Genomic DNA, 25,924 nt, shown 5'->3' on the forward strand with positions numbered 1-25,924 from the left:
CAACCATAGTTACCATAACCGTTTAAGATTATAAGGCACTTTAAGAGTATATGGTAGGCTATATCATAGAACAGCTATAAGGACATGGTTCCGAAAGCTGCAGACAGGCTCAGCTCATGCTAGAGCACCATCTCACATGTTACCAAGCACTCTGCCTCCAGGATTGTTAAGGCCTGCCATAGGAGTGACTGATAGGTACACATGTGTCTATATATAGGGTAGGTATAGGAATACTACACCTAAGCAAGGGGTGATTACACGACCTTGCCCCCAGCTGAGTGATCAGCCAGTTGTGTCTGATTGGAAGGCCAGACCAGGGGTGGCATAATACATGCTGCAGCCCCTGGGAGGCCTAGGGTACACCTATGCCCTGGGTACCTAGGGTACACTGTACAGGGTCCAATAAGGTGATCCTTACCAATTGGGAATGTACCTAGGGTACATGGAATCCATTTTACAGAGAGAGCAGACAGCCTGAGACCCTGAATGGCAGGATCTCAGGCCAACTAAGTCGAAAAACCAGCTAGACACTAGGCAAAAAGTTGGGGGTAACCATAGTCAGATATCCACCTTCCTACACAACCCCCCCCCAAACGAAAGGAGATAAGGCTGGCCTTTACAAGGTAAGCCTCTATTGCCTGAGTGGCCATATAAGGAAGAACCAGCACTGGCATGGTTACCCCCTGTCTCATGGTCCACTAAGCAATCCCTCATCCTAAAGATATCATAGGGTCTCCACCATAGGGAATCTCTACCTTTGGTGTGTCTTTGCAAAGAAAAAGGCTGGTGTTGAGATGGAGTACTGAAGTGAGTGTCCTCAAAGTGAGGCCTCAGCTTCCTCCAATCATCCTCCACCCTGGATGCCTTTCTTTCTCTAACTGAGTTGCACTGTGCTCTCAGGGTCAGCCTCTGGCTACCTAAAGCTGGAGGCTGGGTCCCTTTTGTGGGCTTACTGGAGGGACAGGTCAGGTTTGGGGCCCTAAGGTCCCAGGTTTGCCGGTGCCCAACAGAATCCCTCTGGGGGAGGTCCCTAACTACCTGTGAAGGGGATCCCTCAGGAATGTTTTTACCCATCACCTGGCTAGGGCAACTAACCAGGCAATCCTCATTCTTTTGAAGGGGGGGTTCTTGTGGACAGGGGCCCTCTTGGGGTCCACTCGCCTCCCTGACCTCTGCAGCCCTGGGCTGACTGAGGCAGGGTAGAGAGAGGCAGGCTACCTGCACCAGACTGGGTCCCACCTTGGAAGGGGCCACTGACATCAGAGGCTCTGCCAGGCCAGGCCTGGCTACCTCTGGGGCAGTTCCTTCACAAGGGGTGGGGTCAGATCCCTGAGGAGGCTGACCTTTTCCTAATGTCTGGGGGGAGGGAGACTTTTCTTCCTCCCCACTACTCTCTGTCTGTGTGGAGTGATCCATTGTTTCAGGCTTCACTACACCTATATCAGTCTGAGTGTGGGCTGAGACCATTACAGCCTTGCCAACCTTTTCAGGAAGGCACTCAGTTTGAGTTTGAGCTGTGACTGTCACAGCTCTGTCAGTCCCTACAGGGAAGTCTGTCTGTGCCTGGGCTGTGGCTACCACTGCCCTTCCAACCTTTTCAGGGAGGAAAGCTACTTGGACAGGGGCTGTGACTGGCACAACCCCACTACCCTTTTTGGAAAGGCCTACCATTTTGGAATGGGTGTCTTGTTCAACTCCAGCCCAAGCTGAGAGTTCTAAGTCATTCCCCAGCAAGCAGTCCACAGGCAAGGTTGGAGACACTGCCACCCTTTTAGGGCCAGTGACCCCTCCCCAGCTGAGACATACTTCTGCCATGGGATGACTATTTTGTCTGCCATCAATGTTAGTTACCTGGTATGAAAAACCAGGCAAAAGCTGCTCAGAGGGAACTAGCCTATGGGCCACCATAGTGATGCTAGCTCCAGTGTCTCTGTAGGCCTCAGCTTTTCTACCATTAATGTAGGGTTCCTGTCTGTACCTACCCAAAGTGTTGGGACAGGCAGTGAAGTTGGCAAACCCCATGCCACCATCACAGACAAGAGTAGCTGCTGTAGGGGAATTGGCTAAGCCAGGATCCCCCTGTGTTCCCCAAGAAAACCCAACCAAATTTTTGGGGGCACTCCCACCACCTGGGGGATTACTGCTGACAGTAATAGGTGGTGTGACAGGAGTAGTTGGAGGAACAGTTTTGTTTTTAGCCTGTGGACAACTGCTGTCAGTTTTCCAATGCCCAGGTGTTTTACACACATGGCAGTAAGGCTTTTTAACTGTGGAAGAGGAGGGAGCTTGGGACCCACCACCCTGTGTGGAGTTTTGGGGCCCTGAGGAAGATTTCTCTTTTGCTTTATCCCCACCCTTCTCTTGAGGCTTGGTGGTATCTTTCTTTTGGTCACCACCCTGATTTTTAGGCCTAATCCTGGTCCTGACCCATTTATCTGCCCTCTTTCCCAATTCTTGGGGAGAGGTCAAATCTGAGTCTACCAGGTGTTGATGGAGAAGCTGGTTCTGACAATTACTAAGGATCTGCTCCCTCATAATCAAGTTGTACAATCCTGTATAGTCCTGCACCTTGCTGCCAGTTAACCAACCTTCCAAAGCCTTAGTGGCACAATCCACAAAATCAGACCAGTCCTGTGTCTGTGTCTTCTGGGTGTCTCTGAACAACAACCTATATTGCTCAGTGGTTAAGCCAAACCCATCTATCAGAGCACTCTTCAGGACTTTGTAATTGTTTGCATCCTCATCACTGACTGTGAGGAGCTTGTCTCTACCTTTATCAGAAAAGGAGAGCCACAAGATAGCTGCCCACTGACTTTGGGGTACCTGCTGTACTTTGCAGGCCCTCTCCAAAGCAGTCATCCATTTGTGGATGTCATCCCCATTCTGATATGGGGGGACTATCTTGCTTAGGTTTCTATGGTCATAAGACCTATCCCTATCTCTAGGAATGTTGCTGCCACCAGTGGGTTCTGACCCACACAATTTTTGCTCTCTAGCCAGAGCAAGCTTCTCCTTGGCCAGGGCAATTTCTTCCCTTTGAATCCTCAGATTAGCTTCCCTCATTCTGGCTTTATGCTCCTTTCTCTCAGGTGAAGTCATTCCCCTGTGAGAGGAAGCATTAGAGAGGCTAGAAACATGGGAGTGGATGGATTCCCTTGAAGGGGATCTGTTCCTCCTGTTTCTTTCTGAAAGCCTACTTGTGGGTCTGTATGGGGGAACCCCATGCAAACTCCCATGTAAACTTAGGTTTGCCTGGCTAAGTCTTCCTACTTGGCTCTGGCTGTCTACCTCCCCATCTGACTCATCTGTGGTGGGTAGACCCCTATCTACAGCTATGGCACCATCCCTGGCAGCTCTTTCAGCATCATAGGCCTCCAGAAGCTCCACTAGCTGTCTAAGGGTAGGGTTTGCACCCTGTCTTATTCCTCTGGAGGTACACAAATGTCTCATCTCCTGGAATGTGAATGCATCATACCTAGAGGGAACCTGTCTAGGATTCTCCTCTCCTGAGGGAGCATCAGTGTGATCTCCATTCAGGGGCATGATTCTAGTGAGGGTGTGGTGTGTGCACCTACCTACACTAGTTGTATCTACTAAACCTCTCTAGTAGTTGTAGTCAGGGTGTGTTACTCCCTTCAACCTACAACCACTAAGTCCAGTAGGACTTAAGTATACTAAACTATGTTATATGTACCTAGACAATATCTGTGTGATCTTCCAATTTAGTATCTCAAGATTATAATGGTATTACAACAGTAAGCTCAGATCCCAACCGCTGCTCACCAATGTGAGAAGTTGGCCTGATGTATGATGTCACTAGTTATAGTGTACACCTTATATCAGTCCAAATACCCTTATGGTGATTGGTTGTAAAGTCAACCTTATAGACCAGCTATCCTAGTGGTAGCATGGACAAGAGCAGTCTTAGGCTAAACTCTGAATGGCATGTGAAGCCAGCTGTGATACCATATATAATCCCTTGAATACCAAATGAAAGGACACCACAACAGATATATATATATAAAATAAAGTGTATTTATTCTAAGCAAACCCTCAGCACTCTTTATGAGTTTAGAGGTAAGTACAACACAGTCTTATTAATGCATACAGTAAGTCACACAGGTAAGTAATACAGTTAGGCCCTAGGGGCCACGCAAACCATATACTAAATAAGTGGTATAAGAACCACTGTCACGGAAATAGAATAGGCCTAGGCCTAGGGAATCGCTGGGGCTACACTACACTAGCGTTAGTTAGGGAGTGGGAGGCCCACGGGATTCGTGTGCAGAGTGGAAACACTCACGCGTAATGCGTAAAAGTCAATAGCAATGTTACAGTTTAGAAATAGATAGATTTAGGACACTTCCGGAGTAGCTAGGAAGTTGAGACTTGAAAACTAGACACTAGGATAGTCACTATCCTGATGAGCACCGGAGTACCCAAGTTACCTAGCCCACAGGCTGCGGGTGCATAGGGGTGAAGATGCGTCGTTTTCGTCGTCGACTCCTATGGATGCCTGAAGAAAGATGCTGACAGGCAGTCAGGGGAGAGTGTCCGGTGGATCCCAAGCCTGGGATCAAGAAGAGAAGAAACCTGCAAGCAGAGGGGACAGAGTCAAGGTCACTAGCCAGTGACCACGTGGAACCAGGAAGGAACCAGGCGATGTCGTGAAGAGTTGCAGGGGAAGGTGAAGCTTGTCGCTGGAGCCAGGAGGACCAGGAAGCGTCGAGGACGACCAGGACCAGGAGGCGAGCTGTCCCACGAAGGCTCTTGCTGTCGGCGGCGTCGAAGTTGGACTAGGACTCACCAAGCCTTGGCAAGCGGAACCCACGAAGAACAAGGGACTTGCTTCTGGTGCAGACCAGGAAGGTCTGGGGTGCTTCTTCTTTGCAGAGAAGCGGGAGCCAGTCTGGAGGAGCCAAACCAGCGCAGAAGATTTTAGGGAGCGTCGTCACAAAGGCCACTAGCCAGCGGGCAAGCAACCGGACAGACGCGGCAAGCAGGAAAATGCTGAAGGGCCCCACGCAGGACTCGTGGAGTGTGGGGGGCTGGTCTTCGGTGCAGATGGTGCTTGGGGTTGGGGCTTCTCAATCCCCGGTGCACAACTTCGAGGGTACCTCAGAAGCTGCGCTGTAAGTTACTAGCCACTTTTCCCAGGTAGCCGGTCCCACGTCGCTCGTCGCCTCCACGGATCTCAGCTCTGCTGCAGATGTGGATGAGGGTCGGAGAAGTCTGGAAATCAAGGCTCTGGTCGGGCTCTGCAGTCGGTTCCTCGTCGAACGTTTCACAAAGCAAAGGGTAGTCACTTGATGGTGCCTGTTTGCACAGGGTAGCCACTCCTTGGCTACAAGGGAGATTCTTCAGTCTTCTTCTTTCGTCGAATGTCGAAGGTCCAGAGTTTCTGTTCAGTTTTGCAGGTTCAGGATAATCCAATCTCTTGAGGCCCAACTCCCACTCTTATACTAATCTGGGGGGCTGGGACTACCTGCTAGGTCACGCCTTATGGGTGGGACCTGGGAGGGGGTGGTTACACCCACTTCCCTTTGTCCAGTTTCGCGCCAGAGCTGGGGCTGGAGTGCCCCAGCACCGGTTTGAACTGGACTATGCAAGGAACACCTTGTGTGCCCCAGGCATGTCTCATTCCTTTCAGCCCACCCTGCCCCAATACACTAAAGGCTGTCTGGGGAGGTGCTAGCACCTCCCCAAGCAGGAAACCTATTGTCCAGGCCTCCCTGGCTGGGATCACTCCCAGCTGCAGGAGGTCAGACTTGTGTCGTGGCAGCAGCATCCATTTTGTGATGCTGAGGCTTTGGTCAGAGGTTACACAGCAAAGTATGATTTTAACATGTCTCTCCCTCTAGAAGGGAGGAATAATATCCTCATCACCAGAAATGGCATGGGGGTATTATTCCCGAGTGTTAGACACCTTACACGACATGTTTTGATACAGCCCAACCATAGTTACCATAACCGTTTAAGATTATAAGGCACTTTAAGAGTATATGGTAGGCTATATCATAGAACAGCTATAAGGACATGGTTCCGAAAGCTGCAGACAGGCTCAGCTCATGCTAGAGCACCATCTCACATGTTACCAAGCACTCTGCCTCCAGGATTGTTAAGGCCTGCCATAGGAGTGACTGATAGGTACACATGTGTCTATATATAGGGTAGGTATAGGAATACTACACCTAAGCAAGGGGTGATTACACGACCTTGCCCCCAGCTGAGTGATCAGCCAGTTGTGTCTGATTGGAAGGCCAGACCAGGGGTGGCATAATACATGCTGCAGCCCCTGGGAGGCCTAGGGTACACCTATGCCCTGGGTACCTAGGGTACACTGTACAGGGTCCAATAAGGTGATCCTTACCAATTGGGAATGTACCTAGGGTACATGGAATCCATTTTACAGAGAGAGCAGACAGCCTGAGACCCTGAATGGCAGGATCTCAGGCCAACTAAGTCGAAAAACCAGCTAGACACTAGGCAAAAAGTTGGGGGTAACCATAGTCAGATATCCACCTTCCTACAGAAGGTTACCCACCTCAGTGCGGTCATCTTACTGGGCATAGTCAGGCATCTGTTTAGCATCAGAGTTGGACCTGAATAGGTCATGCATCCTTTCAAAATACTCGTCCCAAGTTGGGGATCTATATTGACTCCTCTACGGGCCTCTGTGCTTGGTGTTGAGAATATATTAGAATAACCTTGGTCTTTTCTCAACTTCATTGCACCATGCGATGGCTATGAAGATGGCATCAGCGCCTGAACATCACCAAGAGGAAGCTGCATGGTGTGACACCACAGGCATACCCACTGGCAGAGGGCCAGTCACAAAACCTACCGTCTCCAAGAGGCACGAGTGTGTGACTGAAGGGGGCATGACTGAACAAAGTCAGTGTTGCCCGAGTAAAGGCTGCAATTGCAGGGGGCTGCCCCAGCGACTGGAAATTCCAGGAAAACCGAAGGACAAGTCCAAAGCTAGTACTGGGGTGCAGACTAACTCAGGCAATGAGGCAGTAGGAGAAACACGAGTGGTCTAGACGCCTACCTCAGAACAGGAAGGGAGCACTCCCGATTGATCTAAAACTGCAATTTGTTCTTGGAGGTCTTGGAATTTTTGCTGGTCAACTACAAGCAGGCAGACCTCGAGTGGGACATATCTGGAACAGCACCATAAATAACTTGGCCTCCTGTTCCAATAGTTTTAATGTGCATAATGATGAATTTATCGGATGAACTTGAGTTGTGCGTGGGAGCCAGGCACCACAAACCCCTCATGAAGCTCGGAAATGAACATTTTATGGTAGGAGCAACACTGCACTTTCCAGGCAGCTGGTTAACAAAGTTCCAAGGATAGCACTCAGGATTTACATCGATGTGTGTGGAAAATAGGAAATGGACACTGCAGCATTGGGAGGGAGGCTTATCTGGCGTTGGTCAGGTTATGTCCAGGATGGTACCAGGCATCGATGTAGAGCTGCAGATCCCCAGTCGCACCCGGAGATATTCAAAAGCTGAGAAATTTGCAGGCTGAAATATCCATCAGAAACCTGTGCTGCAGCTTTTCCTCCTGAAACAACTTGTAAACCACCACTGGTACCTTACCGGTATGTCTGTTCAGTTTATAGGACTGCACTGAGAAGCCAGAGGCAATCTCCATTCTGCTCTAGCCTTACCAATCGGTATTTGCATCTCAGGGTCCAACACACTTTACGGTAAAGATGCTTCTGAACAAGTTCTAAATGGAGACAGTTTGAATGAGTTTACGGTGTCATTGTGTCTAAATTCAAAGCCCGCTGCAACATCATGAAGACGGCTTGCTAACACCAGATGGTAAAGTGCTGGAAGCATTGGGTCCTAGTGATTAAAAACAGAATCTATTACAAATATTGCCAAGTAACACATTGCCCCAAGAGAAAATAGAATGCTTAAAGAAAAGTCAAGTCTTGGCCCATGCAAATTGTTGCCCATTTCTGCAGTTATTGCCTTTGCGGGAAGGTTTACTATGGTCTATTAGAAGAGAGAAAAGTGGTCTTACGCTTAATAGATTTAATTCTGGAGTAAAAGCCTTAGGATGAAGCAAAAGAAAGAAATAGGGCAGAGTTTTGGAATCCCTCTAGTAGGTCTTTCAGATGAGCTCCACAGCAACTTCCTCATTCTTGTAGCTTATGTAGAATGTGCAACATCTCAAAACTGGCACTGTGTCCTGAAAAGAATGCCATGGCTTTGAGCCAAACCGGTTTGAAGAATGTTCTAAATCATTCCGTAATTCAGTGAGAACAAGTAATTCTTCTCCATCCCTCAAGCTGGAGTCCAGAAACACTACCCAACAAATGCCTTTTCAGGCTAGGCCAACGCCATCACTCTGAAATACTGTACGCCAGCCAGATTGCAAGTTCAATGCCAATTTTCTCCCTACAATGGGTACTTTTAATTCTTGTAACTTCCTTTCGGACAGATTCAAACCTGTCCATGCTGTCCCACAGCCCATTGTTTTGTAGAGCAGCCGTTGCAGTTCATGGCACAGTGAGCAATGCAAATATTGGCCCAAAGAGATCCATCCTGCGGAGTAAGAGTCTGCAGAACTAATGGAGGAAGTTTATCAAACTGCCCCTCGCTTCGGACACCAACCTCATCTCGAAGGAGAGCATTAGCAAATGAAAGATGCAAGCTTGGAACAATGCAGGTTACACTCCAAACGTGGACTGAATGTTCAGGGCAATCGAAGCTACATTACACTAATGTTCTTTCATCCATACAGCACATTCTTGTAGCAAGATCCAGCGCTCCATATGGCTCATTCTTACAGTACGTACTGCTCAGATAACCTTCCAAAGAGAACTAGTTAGAGGGAGCAGTTTATGCTGAGAGTATAACCTTCTGCTAAGGCGCTCAAACGTCCTGCATGTAAGAACACCCAGGTGTAAACGTACGACCGACAAACCCTGTGACACGGTGTTTATATGCATGTATCCAGCCCCTCTGGGGGAATTTTAATCTAAATAACCACAGACTATATACACAAACTCAATTTAGAATTACTGTATGCAAACTTATCAAGTAGATATACTGACAATCTGTCCCGGACTTTGACCATGTGGTCATTACTAAGGGAGGAAACTACTAGCCGTTCTTGCTGTATATACCATGGCACCTTATTCTGCTACTGTCTAGAATACCGTTTAGGCCATCATGAAATCTATTCTAGACCGTGATTTATGATCACATACCTGGCCTTGAAAAGAGATTTATTAAGCCCAAGTATCCTACATAGACTGTCCCTGGTGTATCAGATGTCAGTCGATTTTGTAGCTGGGTGTTTTGCCATTTAATGAAGCAAACACTTGTAACTAATTCCCTTGGAGTCTGATATTTAAGGGTGAACTTCTCTTCATCACCTTATGTCTAATGAATAAAGTTACTCCTCGCCAACCTGTGATTATGCACAGTCTATGAACCTACAATAGATTCAAGCTGGAAATCCTACCACCTAGTGGTTGAGAATACTTTTTTGTAAACTTTGAAAACTAAAAATTATGGGAGACAAGGCCTCGCTTATATGCTTTTGAAAGGGGTTCTTATAACCAGCTTGGTAGTTTGATTCTGGTTTATGGAATTTGGTCCGATTGGTGTTTAAATATTTGTTGTTAGTGTAGTTTAACTATGAGAACCCAAAGGCTTTGCTGTCGATAACATTCTGCATGTGCATAACAGATCCTATGTCCCCTCTCACTATAGAAGTTAGAAAACAATGCTAGGCCAGGGGAGAAGAAGTCTCTGCCTTGGTGAGAACTTCGCATTTGTGTTGAGCAGCGAATTCTTGGACTTCAATAGCATACTAAACCTCTGTACGGTTCACGGTAGACCAACCAACAGCAAGTGCAGTTCTCAGGTCCTAGCAGCCTGTACTATTTTCCTTGAACTCACAGGGCTACAAGGTGCAGTGAAACCAGTTTCACAAAGTTCTCTCCATGACAGTCAAATAGTCAAACAGCAATCAAGCAAATTAACTTGCTTGAAAGAAAAGATCCCATTTAGAAAATATCCCTTTTATATTTTTTTGCTTTTAAAAACAGAGAAAAGGCATGGTCATTTACAATGCTAAATGCTTAAACCCTTACAAATGCGATACCTACTGCATTGCAAATGCATTCGCCGCCCGTACTATAATTTCTTTTTTTTAAGCATTAGGAGAGAGGGTGTCCTGCTTGCAACAGCAAACAGGACAAAGCTATTTGAGAAAATAGTGCTCGGAGGCTCTAATTAAAGCCTACAGAGTAACACACGTAACGGGGCGGTTGCCCTCGGAGGTTACAAAATGAGACAAGGCGCTCAGATCCCTGCTCAGAGAGCTCGTGCGCTTCATCTTCTGCTCGAGGCCAGTCGGAGCTGTGTTCCAATCGAGTTAGAATTGTAAACAGATGATTCGGGGTCCTCAAAGGGGCCGGCTAGGGACCGCTCGTAGGCTGGCCATCAGCATTATTCTTCCTGGGCTCTGTTGCGGATTGCTAGGACATCACGGACATTGTGGACGCTGTGGGGAGTGTTTTTAACCTTCGAACTTTACAGTCCGGGACTGCGAGGACCAGGCTGCTCGGCGGCCTCATCAGCTGTCTCCTCTTCCCGGCCCCTCCCCCCCGCAGGTACATAACGCCTCGCGGCCCCCGCTTCGCGGGTGCCGCTCGTAGGCTGGCCATCAGCATTATTCTTCCTGGGCTCTGTTGCGGATTGCTAGGACATCACGGACATTGTGGACGCTGTGGGGAATGTTTTTAACCTTCGAACTTTACAGTCCGGGACTGCGAGGACCAGGCTGCTCGGCGGCCTCATCAGCTGTCTCCTCTTCCCGGCCCCTCCCCCTCAACATCCTCCGCCCATACAGCTGCAAATCCGTTCAACGCGCAAGCGGGACGCGCGCGGGACATAGCCCGGGGCTAAGCCTGGGCAAAGGGTGGGCCCTCTTAGGCCCTCAGAGGCCGAGTGAGGCCGGGCCGGGCTCGGTTATTGATCAGTAGGTTGTGGTAGCGCGTGTACTTGTGTGCGCTTAACGTGTAATAACTAAAATGGCTAATACCCCCATTAGTATCAAAGAGGAGAGGAAGAAAGTTATGTCAGCTGGCCCTTTGGACGCTTATTTTAAAAAGGCGCGAGGAGCGGATGAATTGGATAATAGCTTGGACAAAAGGAGATCAGAGCGTCGTCGCTCAATAGAAAGCTTGAAGCTCAGGTCTTCTGATAACTTGATTTCACAGGCTCCTCCCCGGTCAGTCGACAGTGGTGGCGCAGCATTTGACCCTCTTGCACCACCGCGTGATCCCTGCTTGCAAAAGGAATCTGCTCTTATCTTAGCTTCATCACCCTCAGAGTTGCCCATCCAAGAGAAACTTGCTAGTGTTCATCCCGACCACCCTATAGTTACAAGTAGAAGTGTACAAGTACTTGGTAAACAGGTTAAGAAGGTCACTAAGCCATTTAAAGCGGCTAAGTCATTTGGGCCACCCCCCATTAAAAGAAGATGCAAGAAAGGGGGGGTTATAGCTAAACCTAAGTATAATTATTCTGAGTTTGGGAAGCACGTACTGAAAGGTCTAAACTTATCTAATGGGCCAGGAGTAGAACCAACAAACACTACCAATTCTGCTCCTCCATTGTCACCTGTTTTGGAACCTGATTTGCCCTCTATAACATCAGGCTTCACCCCTGTCGTCCCCTTGTCATCTCCCTCTCCTTCGGTTGTTTGCCAGGATGTCCTGGCCCAGGTGATTAAGTCTTTCATCTCGCCACTAATTGAAGGCTTATTAAGAGTGGAGAAAAAACTTGCGGACCTGGAAGCTATAATAAGCAAAAAAAACAATCCAACAACAGGGCAGGGGAAGGCGGGTGTTGATAGTGGTACTGACGTTACAGTGGTGGTGCCTAATTGCCACCCTCACCTCTCCACTCTACCCCAGGATACGGGAGTGCCGTCTAATTTGTTGTCGGCGTCTCAGTGTGTGCCTGTACCATCGTTCAGTGGGGGTCCTCTGAGTGTGCACATACGAAACGTTAAAGAGGGCGGGGAGATTAATCTTGCCCCAATTACCTTGTGGGAAAATAGGGACTGCCCTAGTAATGGTTTGTCTGCACCTAAGTACGTGCCACAAGTTGATTTGCCCCCCGAAGCTGTACCCCTGGTGGTTGTCTTAACGGGGGTTCCACCTTTACCAGCTGATAAAAGAGAAGGGTTTAGCGAGTTAAAAAACAAAACCATGTTTTGGCTCAATAGATAGACCTATCGAGGAGAAATTTAATGGTGAGATTTTACATGCGAGACGACTCCCTTGGTTGGGCGGTACGACGAAAAACATTGTGGGTGACATCGTGGTAGTAAATTTTAGAGATCCACGTGTAGTTAAGTATATTTTGGAGTGGCCTCTAGAAATAGGTAGTATTGGCATTATTCCCCGTGCACTAACCTATTTTTATCCTAGATCATCGGTGTTTTCCCTTTCCGTTCCATCTAAGCAACCCTCCCTATTGCCCATTCCACCCGGCACATATAGGCCGAACTACTTTTCGGGCCCCTCACACAGCCAACAAGTTATTGATCCCTTTAGGTGGCACTATATCCCTCCTAGTTTTAATAGGAATTCTAACAGAGGTGGTGTTAATGTGAAGCCTTCTAATCCTTTAGTGTTGACAAACAGGTTTGAAGCCCTCTCTAGCCTGGCTGATTGCGATTGAAGGTTAAAGCCACATCGGGGCTGCGGGGGTCCAATAGGTCTATCTTGCCTCAAGAACACCGCTTGTGAGAGGAGTATGGATGCCCATGGAGATGTTCCAGTCATCACAGGATTTACAACTATAAGTGGAACTGTTAGTGGCGGGAATGCATCCACCCCTCTCTCTACCCCTTTGGATAACAGTGTTGTAATTCCCTCGATAATAGACCACCTAGTCCAACCAGAACCTATAGGTATTCAACTCATGTTGGACTTGGACAGGCCTGCAGCTACCCAATCTGATTTGCAATTGAAAGAGAATGAAGCTTTACACCTAGTTTCTTGGAATGTGGCGGGTCTGCAAAGAAAGTTGGTCTTGCCTGAATGAAATGTCTTCATCGATCAATTCGATGTATGTATATTCCAGGAAACATGGAGTGTTTCTCCATTATATAAATCGGGTTACACCACTTTTTTCATTCCAGCCCTGAGTAAGGGCAGGGGTAGACCAGCTGGGGGTCTGCATGTATGGATCAAGATCGCCCTGAACCTTAAAATAACTACTCACGATTCCGGATGTTGCGACATCCAACATATCTCCTTTGAGGGGGGAAATAGTAGGATTGACCTATTCAATGTCTATGCAAGAGGTACCGCAGGGGAGATAAACTCAAGCACCATATCTATCTTAGACCAGGCATTGGTTACTTGCCCCCCCCTCCTCTAAAATTATAGTGGGAGGGGATTTTAATTGTACCTTTGAGCCACTAGATGGTGACGATCCCTTGGGTATAGAGGAAGTGGACTCTAGATGGGGCATCCCGACTGTCTCTGCCCACAATTAAGAAATGGTCATCTAGGGTTATACAGATTAACTCCCTTACCGTAGAACATAATCTCAGGGCTCTCAATGGCAGGACTCCTTCTGACCCTGATGGGGCAATGACCTTTAATAGGTTAAGCAGCCCATCAAGAATTGATTACATCTTATTAGACGTGGAATTATGGTGTGATTTAGTAGATATGGTGGTGACTCCTTCACAGGATAGTGACCACAATCCCTTATGCATGTCGTTAAGATGGGGGAGGCAGAAAAACCACAGAGGATATCGCACCCGAGGTCTACTAAGGAGGTGATACCCTTCCAGGGAAATCGAAGACTGAAGTGGGAGAAGGTTCAGTCGCAGGCCCACAATTTGATAAAAATCAGGACGTTTGTTGAAGACCTGAGTATAAAATTGGGGGTGTTTGATCCGGACCTAGCGCCTGCACAGGGCACGTTGTTTGTCCAGGCGTACAATAGCTTAACGGAGAAAGTTGGGGAATTTTTCTTCTTAAAAGGTAATAACAAGGTTAAGAATGGTGGCAGGGTTAACAACAAAGCTATATCGAATAGTCCCTGGTACACGGCGCATTGCACAGCTACAAGAAATGAGATTAGAACTGCCCTGCGTCATAAGAACCAACTCCGGGTTAGCATAGCCAGGAAAGAATACGCTAGGGCCTTGGAGCAAGCAAAACGTGTATGGGAAGAACAACGCTGGCAAGACCTCAAGACAGCTTCTAAAGGAAAGAATTCCTCGCTGTTCTGGGATCTGATTAACAAAGCCAGGTTGAATAGCTCCCGCCCTTTAGATAGCCACATAACAGGTCAGCAATGGCTTTCCCATTTTTCTTCAATTTACGGTGGGTCAGAATCTACGCTTACCCCTACTGTTTATGCCCCCAGTGTCCACCCCATGCTCCCAGTTAGGGAACCCTTTTTGCCATCCGAGGTGCTGCTAGCTATTAGTCATCTTACCCCTAAGAAAGCAGCAGGCCCAGATGGGATACCCGGTGATCTCATGGAGGCTCCAGAGTTATGGGCTAAACTCATTGCAAAAATAATGAACCTCATCTCCCATGGTTACCCTGTCCCAGTTTCGTGGAAGGGGGCGGAGGTAATCACTGTCTTTAAGAAGGGTGCCAGAGACGACCCTGCCAACTATAGACCAATCAGTTTGATTGATGTGCTACAGAAGGTGGTTGGCAGGGTAATCATATCTAGGGTCGGCACCTGGATGGATGAAATGCATGTGTTATCACACCTCCAAGCAGGGTTCAGGCAAAAGGTGGGCACGATGGACCAGGTCTTTCGCTTTTTCCGCGATCTATTGGAAGTCGGTTACTATCAATAAAGGTAGTTTATACCTGGCTTTCATTGATCTTAGGATGGCCTTTGACCTGGTTCCACGTGAGAGGCTGTGGGAGGTTTTGAAGTATATGGGGTTTCCTGGTCCCCTCTTGAGTTTAATTATGCACCTCCACGAGGGGAATTATGCCAGGATCCGGTGGGGTACCCAAGGGGAATTAACTGAAAAGATCCCCGTGAAGAGGGGTGTACGCCAGGGATGTGTCATGGCTCCTACGCTGTTCTCTCTTTTTGTGAATGGAGTGGTGGATTATTTAAGAGAAGAACCGGCTGACGCTCCATCCCTGGCAGGTGTTAAAATCCCCACACTCCTCTTCGCCGACGACACTATTTTAATCTCTAAGTCGCCGTCTGGCTTACAAAGGCTTCTGAACTGATTTAGTGCATTTTGCTGTGATAGAGGTCTTACTATCAACACTCTAAAAACTAAGCTCATGGTCCTAGCACCTTCACCCAGATTTAGAAGGAATATGCTACTTACCAGTATGCATCTGTTCTTGGCATGTAGAGCTGCAGAGTTGTACACTTAGCATAGGTCGCCATCTGGTGTTGGGCCCGGATGTTTGCAGTTTGTTTTTCTTCTTGGACAGTCTTTGGAAGTCACGAGTTTGGTGACTCCTCCTTCGGTCCGTACTGCGCATGGGCTTCGGCTCCATCCTCAGATTGTTTTTCGCCAACAGGGAAATGATGGAGCGTAGTAATAACAGTGAGAAACCCATGTGTTGTATCTAAATAAGATGTACTGGAACGGATACAGGTAGCCGGGGAGGCGGGTGGGCGTGTACAACTCTGCAGCTCTACATGCCAAGAACAGATGCATACTGGTAAGTAGCATATTCCGTTCGAGGCATATGAGCTGCAGATTGTACACTTAGCATAGATTATATAGCAGTACCCAACCTTAGCGGCGACCACCGGTATCCGTTGCAGCTGTTTGAAAAAGTGTCTTTAGTACAGCCTGGCCCACCCTAGCTTGCTGCTTGGAATGCACATCTACACAGTAGTGTTTTGTGAAGGTGTGCGGTGTAGACCATGTGGCTGCCTTGCAGATGTCATCTAAGGGTATATTCCCTAGAAAAGCCATAGAAGCCCCTAACTTTCTTGTAGAGTGGGCTTTCGGAGGAACAGATAATGTTCTCTTTGCCTTTTGATAGCAAATTTGTATGCATTTTACAATCCACCTAGCTATCCCTGATTTTGAAATGGGGTTGCCTTTATGTGGTGGAGAGAAGGAAACGAACAATTGTTTAGTCTTCCTGAATGGTTGCGTTCTTTGTATGTAGTATAGTAACGCCCTTTTTACATCAAGTGTGTGTAAGGCCCTTTCTGCAACAGATTGGGGTTGCGAGAAGAAGACAGGTAATTCCACTGATTGATTGAGGTGGAAGGGGGAAATGACTTTGGGCAGAAACTTCGGATTTGTGCGAAGTATGACCTTGCTGTGATGCATTTGTATGTAGGGTTCCTGTATGGTGAACGCTTGTATTTCACCAACCCTTCTAAGGGAAGTGATAGCTACAAGGAAAGCTGTTTTCCAGGTGAGAAACTGTAGCTCACATTTGTGCATTGGTTCGAAGGGCGGACCCATTAGTCGTGTAAGAACTAAATTTAGATTCCATACAGGGGAAGGTGGTGCCCTGGGAGGAATTACTCGTTTAAGGCCTTCCATGAAGGCTTTAATAGCGGGCACTCTGAAGAGTGATAAATGCTGCCTGTTTTGTAGATAAGCAGCGATCGCTGCTAGGTGTAGGCGTATGGATGAATATGCCAGGTTACACCTGTGAAGATGGAGCAGATAGCATATGATGTGCTGTATGGATGCATCTAGAGGGTTGATTGTATTGTTACGGCAGTAAATTACAAATCTTTTCCACTTTGCGGCATAGCATGCTCTAGTGGTAGGACGTCTGGCTTCCATGATGATGTTCATACAATCAGGGGGAAGGTTAAGGTATCCGAATTCTAGGATTTCAGGAGCCAGATCGCCAGGTTGAGCTGAGCTGGGTCCGGGTGCCTGATTTCTCCATGGTTCTGGGTTAGGAGGCATGGGGATAGATGCAGTTTTTGATGTGGTACCACTGACAGTTGTAGTAGCGTGGTGTACCACGGCTGCCTGGCCCACGTCGGAGCTACCAGAATGAGTGTGAGGGAGTGCTGTTGTAGCTTCCTGACCACTAATGGAATTAGTGGGAGAGGTGGAAAGGCGTATGCAAATCTGCCTGACCAGTTCATCCATATCGCATTGCCCTTGGACAATGGGTGTGGGTATCTGGCGGCGAAGCTTGGGCATTTTTTGTTTTCGTGGGTGGCGAAGAGGTCTATCTGAGGATGCCCCCACTGTTGGAAGAATGGGTGAAGAACTTGTGGATGCAGTTCCCATTCGTGTATTTGTTGCGTTTGTCTGCTGAGCAGATCTGCCATGGTGTTTTGTACGCCTGGAACGTGCTGTGCCAGGAGAAAGATGTTTTGAGGAATTGCCCATCTCCATATGCTCTGGGCTAAGCGGGAGAGCTGGGGAGAGTGTGTCCCCCCCTGTTTTTGGATATAATACATTGCAGTCATATTGTCTGTGCGAATGAGGACTGCTTTGCCCGAAATCTGTTTTTGGAAAGATTTTAGGACTAGAAAGATCGCCAAGAGCTCCAGATGGTTGATGTGGAGCGATTTTTGCTGTGGCGTCCATAGACCTTGCATGGTGAGGTGTAGAAGGTGCGCTCCCCAGCCGGAGAGCGATGCGTCCGCTGTTAGAGTCACTTGAGGAACCGGGTCCAGGAACGGCCGCCCTTTGGAAAGGTTTGTGGTGTTCCACCACTGCAGAGAGTGATGTGTGCGGCCGTCCACCAACACCAGATCCGTCAGCTGACCCTGGGCCTGGTTCCACTGTTGTGCTAGGCACTCTTGGAGTGGACGCATGTGGAGTCTTGCATGGGGCACTATGAAAATGCAAGACGCCATCATTCCTATGAGCTTCATAAACACTCTTGCTGGAAGAGAGTGCTGAGGAAGGAATGTTTTGCGTAAGGCTTGAATGCTTGTGATTCTGGCTGAGTTTGGATAGGCAATACCCTTGGAGGTGTCTATAGTGGCCCAGAGGTATTGCTTTGTGTGAGATGGTATGAGGTGGGACTTTTGGTAGTTCACCGTGAAGCCTAGCTGGTGGAGCAGTTGGATGGTGCTGTTTGTATGCTGCACACATTGGTCGTAGGACGCGGCTTTTATCAGCCAGTCGTCTAGGTAAGGGAAGACGTGAATATGTTGACGTCTGAGGTGTGCTGCTACTACTGCTAGGCATTTGGTAAACACCCGTGGTGCGGTGGTGACCCCGAAGGGGAGAACCGTGAATTGGTAATGTTGCCCGTCCACCACGAACCTGAGGTATTTCCTGTGAGAGGGGTGTATTGGAATGTGAAAGTATGCGTCTTTCAGATCCAAGGTTGTGAGAAAGTCTCCCTGGCAGAGGAGTGGGAGGACTTGTTGTAGAGTGACCATGTGAAAATGGTCTGAGTGTATGTAGGCATTTAGAGGCCGGAGGTCCAGAATGGGTCTGAGGGTCTCGTCTCTCTTTGGTATTAAGAAATAGAGAGTAGACCCCTAGATTTCGTTGGTTGACGGGGACCTGCTCTATAGCATGTTTTTGCAGGAGTGAAAGTACCTCTTGTTTGAGCAGTGTGGAATGTTCTTGAGACATTGGACGGTGCCTTGGTGGGATATTGGGTGGGGTAGATGTTAGCTCTAGACAGTACCCTGACCGAATAATTTGGGTCACCCATTTGTCCGATGTTATGGACTCCCACACGTGGATAAAGTTTTGTAGTCTGCCCCCGACCGGAGTGGGATGGTCTGGGGGGAGCGGAGGGGAGTCATTGTGCAGGGGGGGTGGCAGAACGGGTGTTGTTGGTTTTGCCCCTGCCCTTATTGTTGTTACCCCTGTAACCACCTCTCTGATTGCCCTTTGAAAAGGTATTTTGAGGAGGGGACTTGTAGGAGGTAGAGGCGTTATCGGTGGAGGAGCCTCTACCTGTGCCACGAAAGGACGAGCGTCGAAAGGAACGTTTGGAGGCTTGTGTTTGGAGTGCCCCCATAGACTTTGCTGTGTCTGTGACTTTCTTCATCTTTTCGAGCGCTTCGTCTACCTTTGGCCCAAAGAGTGTTTCCTGGTCAAAGGGGTGATTGAGTATGGATGCCTGGACTTCAGGTTTGAACCCTGAGATCCTGAGCCAGGCGTGGCGACGAAGCAGGACACTGGTATTTATGGCCCTAGAAGCAGTGTCAGCTGCATCGAGGGCACACTTAATGGAGGCGTTTGTGATTAGTTTACCCTCCTGTATGAGGTCGAGCCTTGTGCTTGTATTTTTCTGGAAGGTGCTGCATAAGAGCCTCTAGTTCGTCATAGTGTGCTCTATCATATCGCGCAAGCAGTGCTTGTGTGTTTGCAATGCGCCACATGTTTGCAGCTTGGGAGGCGGTGCGTTTACCAGACGCGTCCAGAAGTTTAGATTCTTTGTCTGGCGGTGGGGCATCTCCTGAGGATTGGGAGTTAGCCCGCTTTCTAGCTGTGGAGACAACTAGGGAATCTAGGGGAGCAGGGCCCTTGATGTAAGCAGGGTCTGTGGGTGCCGCCTTGTACTTCTCTATTCTAGGGTTCAGTACTCTGGCTCTGACAGGGTCTTTGAACACCTCTGTAGCGTGCTTGGGGACACCCTTAAGCATGGGTAAAATGGAAGTAGATTTGTCTTGTATATCAAATGTATCCAGTAGGAAGTCTTCTTCTACTGGTTCACTGTGCATGTCCACCCCTTGGTAGTGTGCTGCTCTCTGCACTAAATGATGAAACCCTAAGGAGTCCTCTGGAGGAGACGGCCTTGATGGGTATAGGTCGTCCTGAGGTACATTGGGTATATCAGGGTTATTGTAATCCTCCCATGGATCTGGGGTCCCTGGTGGAGTGGGATCCATTGGGGCGTCCGCCGGGTAACTGTACGGATCCCCATCATCCGGATCTGGGGATGGGGCCGGATCGTAGTGAGGTAAAGGTGGCGGAGACCTGTGAGGTGGAGGCGGTGGAGGAGGTGGAGTGGGTAGGGGAGGCGGTGGTGGGGAGGGCACTCTGAGGGGAGAAGTAGCAGAGTCCTTCCTTTTGGGTGGAGGAGGAGCCGGAGCATCAAGGCGTCTTTTCTTGGTAGTTAAAGTCAAAAGCCCAGTCTTTGGATCTTTGGACAAAGTCTTTTGTAAAGGGTCTGGTGTAAACAGAGCCAACGGTGTCGAGTCGTCTGTCGGCACCGGTGATTTCGGAACCGGGGGTTTCGATGGTCTGTGTGCGCCATGCTTTTTTGAGGTCTCCGGGTGTTTCGGCGTCGAATGATGTTTCGGCGCCGGAGCGTCGGTGCCGACAGATTTGTGTTTGTGTTTGGTCGGCACCGAGTGTCCAGGCTTCGGCACCGGTGGTTTCGGAGTCGAGCTGGATTTTGCAGTCTTCGGTGCCGGATGCTGTTTTTCGGCACCGGGTGTCGGCTGGCTCGATCCCGAGCTGCCATGAGACCTTGGGTGCTTCGACACCGGGCCCGAAGGTGGGGTGATCGAAGTTTTGGTTTTGGTTTTGCCCAGGCCGGCAGGCGAGGGAGTAACCTGAGTCTCTTTGGTTTTCGGCGCGGGGGTGGGAGGGGGCATAGTACTCACGGCCCGCTGCGCTGGTGTAACGTCCTCCACGTCGGAGTCGTCGGCCTCGGAAGCGCTGACGTCTTCCTCCTGCTCGGTGTGTGTTTGCCCCGAAGCTTCGGCGTCGTCTCCGAAGATGTCCGGTGGAGCTGCCGAGGATGAGTGCGCCATGGTGCGTCGAGCTCTTCGATCTCGGATGGTCTTCTTCGATCGAAAAGACTTGCAGGCGGGGCAGTCTCTAGCCTCGTGTTCCGGAGAGAGGCAAAGGTTACACACCTGATGGAGGTCGGTGTGGGGAAATTTAGACCCACATTTTGGGCACTTTTTGAACGGAGTCCTTTCCATCGGCCGGGACCGGAGTCGCGGAGGGCCCGAAGGCCGGTGTCGATGTACGGGATGGAGAAAAGTGCCGCTTCGAGAGATGAAGATGATGAAGGAACTCGAAGAATCGAGGATTTTCCGTCGAGGCTGGAACCGTAGAAGTTCGAAGCCGGAGCACGAAGTATCACATCCGAGCCCGATGGCGGAAAAAAACAATCTGAGGATGGAGCCGAAGCCCATGCGCAGTACGGACCGAAGGAGGAGTCACCAAACTCGTGACTTCCAAAGACTGTCCAAGAAGAAAAACAAACTGCAAACATCCGGGCCCAACACCAGATGGCGACCTATGCTAAGTGTACAATCTGCAGCTCATATGCCTCGAACATAACCTTTTACTCAATGGAGAGCCCTTGGAGCAGGTAGACTCATATGACTATTTGGGCATCAGGGTTAATAGTCGCATGAGCTGGAAGGACCACTTGGCTAAAATGATAAATTATAAAAGAACATCAGGAGCGGTTATGAGTGAATATCGTAAATCTAAAAGTAAGCCCCTTTCACCGCTCCTAACCATTTACGAAGGCCAAGTTCTCCCGTCCGCTCTATATGGCTCAGAACTATGGGGGTTTGAAAACACTACAGAGCTGGTCAGAGCTGAAAACAAGTTTTTGAGAGATGCAGTAGCTCTCCCAGTCTCTACCCCCCTTTTTCCTTTAAGGGCTGACATGGGCAGGCGCCCCCTTAAGGATTTAGTGCGCTTACGCCCGTTACTTTTCTGGGTTCGTCTGCGTAGGACAAGGGAGCTCCAGGATTACGCTGCTGCCCTAGATGAATTAATCCTGCTAAACACCAATAATAGGATTAAGTGGCTGAGCAACTTGAAGCGGTTGGTGGTGCTCCTGGGTTTGAGCGACTCATGGACAAACCAATCACCTCCGCCCAAGATGGTGATTAAAAAACTCTACTGGAATCTAGTACAGCAGGAAACACTCTAGTAGTTCTGTGGGCTCACTTACTGAGCGTTTCTTGTCCTTTAAGTGGTCAAGGTGCTTTGAACCCTTCTTGGATTATATTGAGCAGCCTTTAGATAGATCTCTTTACCTGAAGGTTAGGTTCGGGATTCTCCCAGTAAATGATCATACCTCGGGGTGGAAAAAGAATGTCGGCAAAACGAGCTCATGCCCAGGCTGTGCAGCCCCTACTGAGTCAGTGGCACATTTTTTTTTTGCTTGCCCAGCTTATAGGGTTGCTAGGAGGACCTGGCTAAAGCCACTATGTAAGAACATGGGGGTTAGATGCCATGTATCGGCTTTGCGGATACTTACCACCGATACCGCTTCGATTGCCATGGTCTGCGGAGTCGCAAAATTTCTGGGCAATGCTTGGCGATCCCGCATGAGGTGTTGTAAAACCCAGTTTGAACCACTTATTAGTTAAGAGTATTGTGCTAGGACACTCATCAAGTTGATTTGCGATTGTGCTTATCCTTAAGTGGTCTAATGTTAATTGTGTTTTATTAATTTTCTGTTTGGAAATTTTATACTGTATTGTGTTATTAATTGTTCTTTTATGATGAATTTCATCGAATAAAGATTATGAATGTGAATGAATGTGAATGTGACAAGGCGGTACTAAGGAGGGAGTACTAAGCTGATTGACCAATGAACAGCCACAGTGGACAATGATAAAAGCCAATGAAAAATATGGGCAGAGAGTGGGCGGAGCTTCAAGTACCTACCAGAATACAGCATACCTTGCAGAGCAGCGCATGCGCTGCCCAGGCTCGACCTAAAAAACCTGACAAGACATGCAAAAGATTGCTAACCCCTATTTGCACAAGTTAATGAAAGTGTACCTTGAACACCTGACCGCAGAGAATGTATGCATATGAATCCAAGCTGGACCCTACATGGGAAACCCGAATACCATAAACCAGACCTAAGCAGATCCTGCTTTTGACTATTACTATGGTCAACATCCTCGAAGGACTCATGCACATGCTGTGGAGAACTGCAGACAGTGTGGCATCGGGAAGACATCTACTCAAGGAGGGCCCTTACCTGGAACTTGATGACCTCCGTAGGTGACATTCAAGTTGTAAGTCCCTGCTTCATAGGGAATGTACTCCACAGAACAGCTGCCATCTTTGTTATCTGTGCAGGACATCTTGGCTTCAGAGGGGCCTTCAACTGCCAGGCCCAGGCCTCCCGTACCAGCACCCCTAGAGAACAGCCAGACAGGATGTCATTAGAAATGTAACTGCTTGTGGATGAATCCTGCACTTGCATCACAGCAAATTTAAATTAACCCCAACCCTATTTGCTCGAACACAAACACCACATGCACAACCACTAACTCAACTGACTTGCCGGAAGTTACCTGGTCTCCACAGTAAACTTGTTGGACTTGTTAGTGGTACCGCTCTCAATTCCAGGCCCATGAACTCTTACTCTGGTTGGGTCACATCCTTCTGTAACCGGGACTCTGAATGGGCTCTTTGGCACAGGACTTCCATCATATGTGACGTCAACAGAGTGGATGCCTGGCAAACAAAGGGAGGAATTACAATGTGCTTTGGTGTCCAAGTAACATCAAGATAAGAATTGTTGCTTTAATAAGCTACACTGCAGCAGGGAGTCCTGCAGTTGATGCAAATACAAGGTTGTATAAACATATTAAAAGGACAGACTCCAACCCCACTGCAGCAGACACCACTCCAGAATAAAGGAGACTGAAGCAACACTAGATAATGCGACAGGATTAAGCATGAGCTGCAATTGTATAATCAAAGGCAATCATACTACCAAGGGACCCCAAAACCCACAAAGTTGCAGTAACAGGGATAGTTTATGGATTTAGTAATGCAGTTAACTGTAAAACCTACCTACACAGTTTTATTGAGGGTTGTAAGAATACAGTACAGTACCAGTATATGTTCTCCGGGGTTAGCAGCCTTTATGAACTCACATGCTTTAATCATTCCCAGTATCGTTACCTTCAATAGTAGTGTCCAGCACCAATTAGCAACAAACAATTGAAGAACATTCACTTTAGTAGTCGTTCCGCTGCATTCAAAAGGACTCAAACTTTAGCCAATGAGGTAGAGGTGCTCCGAACTCCACTCATGCAGTTTAGATGTCAAAGCATTAGTGTGGACATTAACAAAAATGTATTGAGTATCTAAACGGGGCGGGCTGCATGTGAAGCCATAAAAGACAAAGTGGGAAAACTGCAGTTACAGGCAAGAAACTCCTTTATTCTCCAGTGTGGATTTCTCATGGATTCACAGTTGAATCAGAGCAACAAGCAGTAAAATGAACATTCATGTTTTGGAAGGTGGGCTTCTCATTGGAAACGTTTGTACAGTGCTGCTAGTCCAACTGCATATTTGCCATTTCCCTGCCAAGAAGGTAACGTCTGGTAAATTTCTGGCAATTTTGCCAAACTACTGCTCACCAGTGGGAAAGCTTGAAACAGACTTTTCAGAAACTCCTGGATAAGCCTGGATGATAATAGAATTCTACAATCTGCAACAACCGTATATGCTTTAGTCCTTATCGCAACACAAAGGTAAGGAAGCAATTGATGAAATTGTGTGTAACACAAGTGCTTAAACACCCAAAGCATGGAAAAGTCTCCACTTCACAAAAAGTCTTAGTAGCTCAGGCTCTCACTTGTACATTAAATGTCTCTTCAGTCCTCCAAGAAGTTTGACAAATTTGTCGTGCTCAGGAGCCAAGTTCAAAACGAGAGCCGACAGGCTTAGGTATAATGTTTAACAGTTGCATCGGGGTTGTGGCACTAGGATGCTTCCCAGACATATGGGGGATGCAACAGGCAGCTGCAAGGATCAATGTACCAGTTCTGAAAGCCCAAGAAGGGACTATCTGGATGATCTGTTCTCTCTCCCTCTGGATTTTGATGCTATTCTGCTGTACAAGGGAAAAATGCAGAAAGTCGCAGACATGTGCGCTGCTCGGAGTCCATGAAAATGAATCTTTCCATCGAGGGAAACTGAACAGGTGAATTAACTTTTCTAGCGCCCCTTTTTTACAAAGTAGTCAAGAGTGGGTGATCCAACAATTAAACACTTGGCATAGTGGAAGATTAAGTTACCTTTTAAGGCATTTTCCCACCAATCTGCTCAGTACAGCTGCCCAGTTATTGGATCCTTGCAGGCTCTTGACCTTTAACTGTATCCAGACAGCACTTGTTCACAAATGAGTGCCTTATACAGGATTTGATAGTTTTCTGTTGCACGCTTAGGTGGGACATTGAGCTGACTGGATCCTGGGAAGAAAGGATTATAGCCCTTCCATGTAGTTCCAAGTTACAGCATTGTGTTGATGTTCACAGACCTCTAGCACATTAGTGTTCATAGATCTGTGCTCCTGAAGGCGCCCTACCCATCATTACAGGAACTCAGTTATTAAGTAATTGAAGGCTTAGAGGGCAAATGGGACCCCTGCTGGTCCTGTCTTTGTTGGTCTACCAGGACGGAGATGCCTTGTCAAACTTAATTTTTCCACTTTGTCCTTGCGATTGCCTCAACTTTGCATTTAATTCTTCTTGCAGGATTCTCATATGTAGATGGCAGTACAGAACTCATGAAATGAAGGACCTCATCCCAAAGAGATCTGTAACCGCACATTGATGTGCGTTCGATTCTGAAATCTAACAGGGGCTTTGAAGGTTGTGCATGTAGCTTTCAAATGGATTTGCTTTTCTTTGGTATCAAGGAAGACTCCTTAGATTTGAAACCCAGTGACTAGAGACCAAAGGGATTTTCATGCGGGTAGTTTTGTTAAGTTGAAGGCAGGCAGTGATTGATCCGGATGGATAACACAACTTCCATTTACCAGTCGGTGGTCCAGATATGGGAAGATCTGGTCACCGAAAAATCAGGGATGCTGCTGTTCTTTGTGGATATTCAAGAGACAATTGATAGTGGCTGCCAGCTACTTGAAACCAAAGATTGCCAAGCCGGAGTAGACGGGGAAATAAAAGGATGGTTCCTGCAAATCTAGCAAAGCCAAATACTGTCTTATTTGCA

At 48.0% G+C, this 25,924-nt stretch overlaps 1 protein-coding gene across 4 annotated transcripts in view; it reads right to left on the reverse strand.

The window, feature by feature from the left end:
• The window catches only part of FLNA (filamin A), a 353,926-nt gene that overhangs the window by 49,361 nt on the left and 278,641 nt on the right, over positions 1 to 25,924 (reverse strand). For all 4 annotated transcript variants that reach the window (XM_085629725.1, XM_085629727.1, XM_085629724.1 and 1 more), the window contains exons 24-25: positions 23,251 to 23,413; positions 22,932 to 23,092 (exon numbers count right to left, since the gene is read on the reverse strand). In XM_085629725.1, the coding sequence (XP_085485851.1) occupies positions 22,932 to 23,092; positions 23,251 to 23,413 (324 nt within the window). The remainder of the gene's footprint in view (positions 1 to 22,931; positions 23,093 to 23,250; positions 23,414 to 25,924) is intronic.

Source organism: Triturus cristatus, chromosome 10 (genome assembly GCF_964204655.1).
Source record: "Triturus cristatus chromosome 10, aTriCri1.1, whole genome shotgun sequence".
In the NCBI taxonomy this organism is placed as follows: domain Eukaryota; kingdom Metazoa; phylum Chordata; class Amphibia; order Caudata; family Salamandridae; genus Triturus; species Triturus cristatus.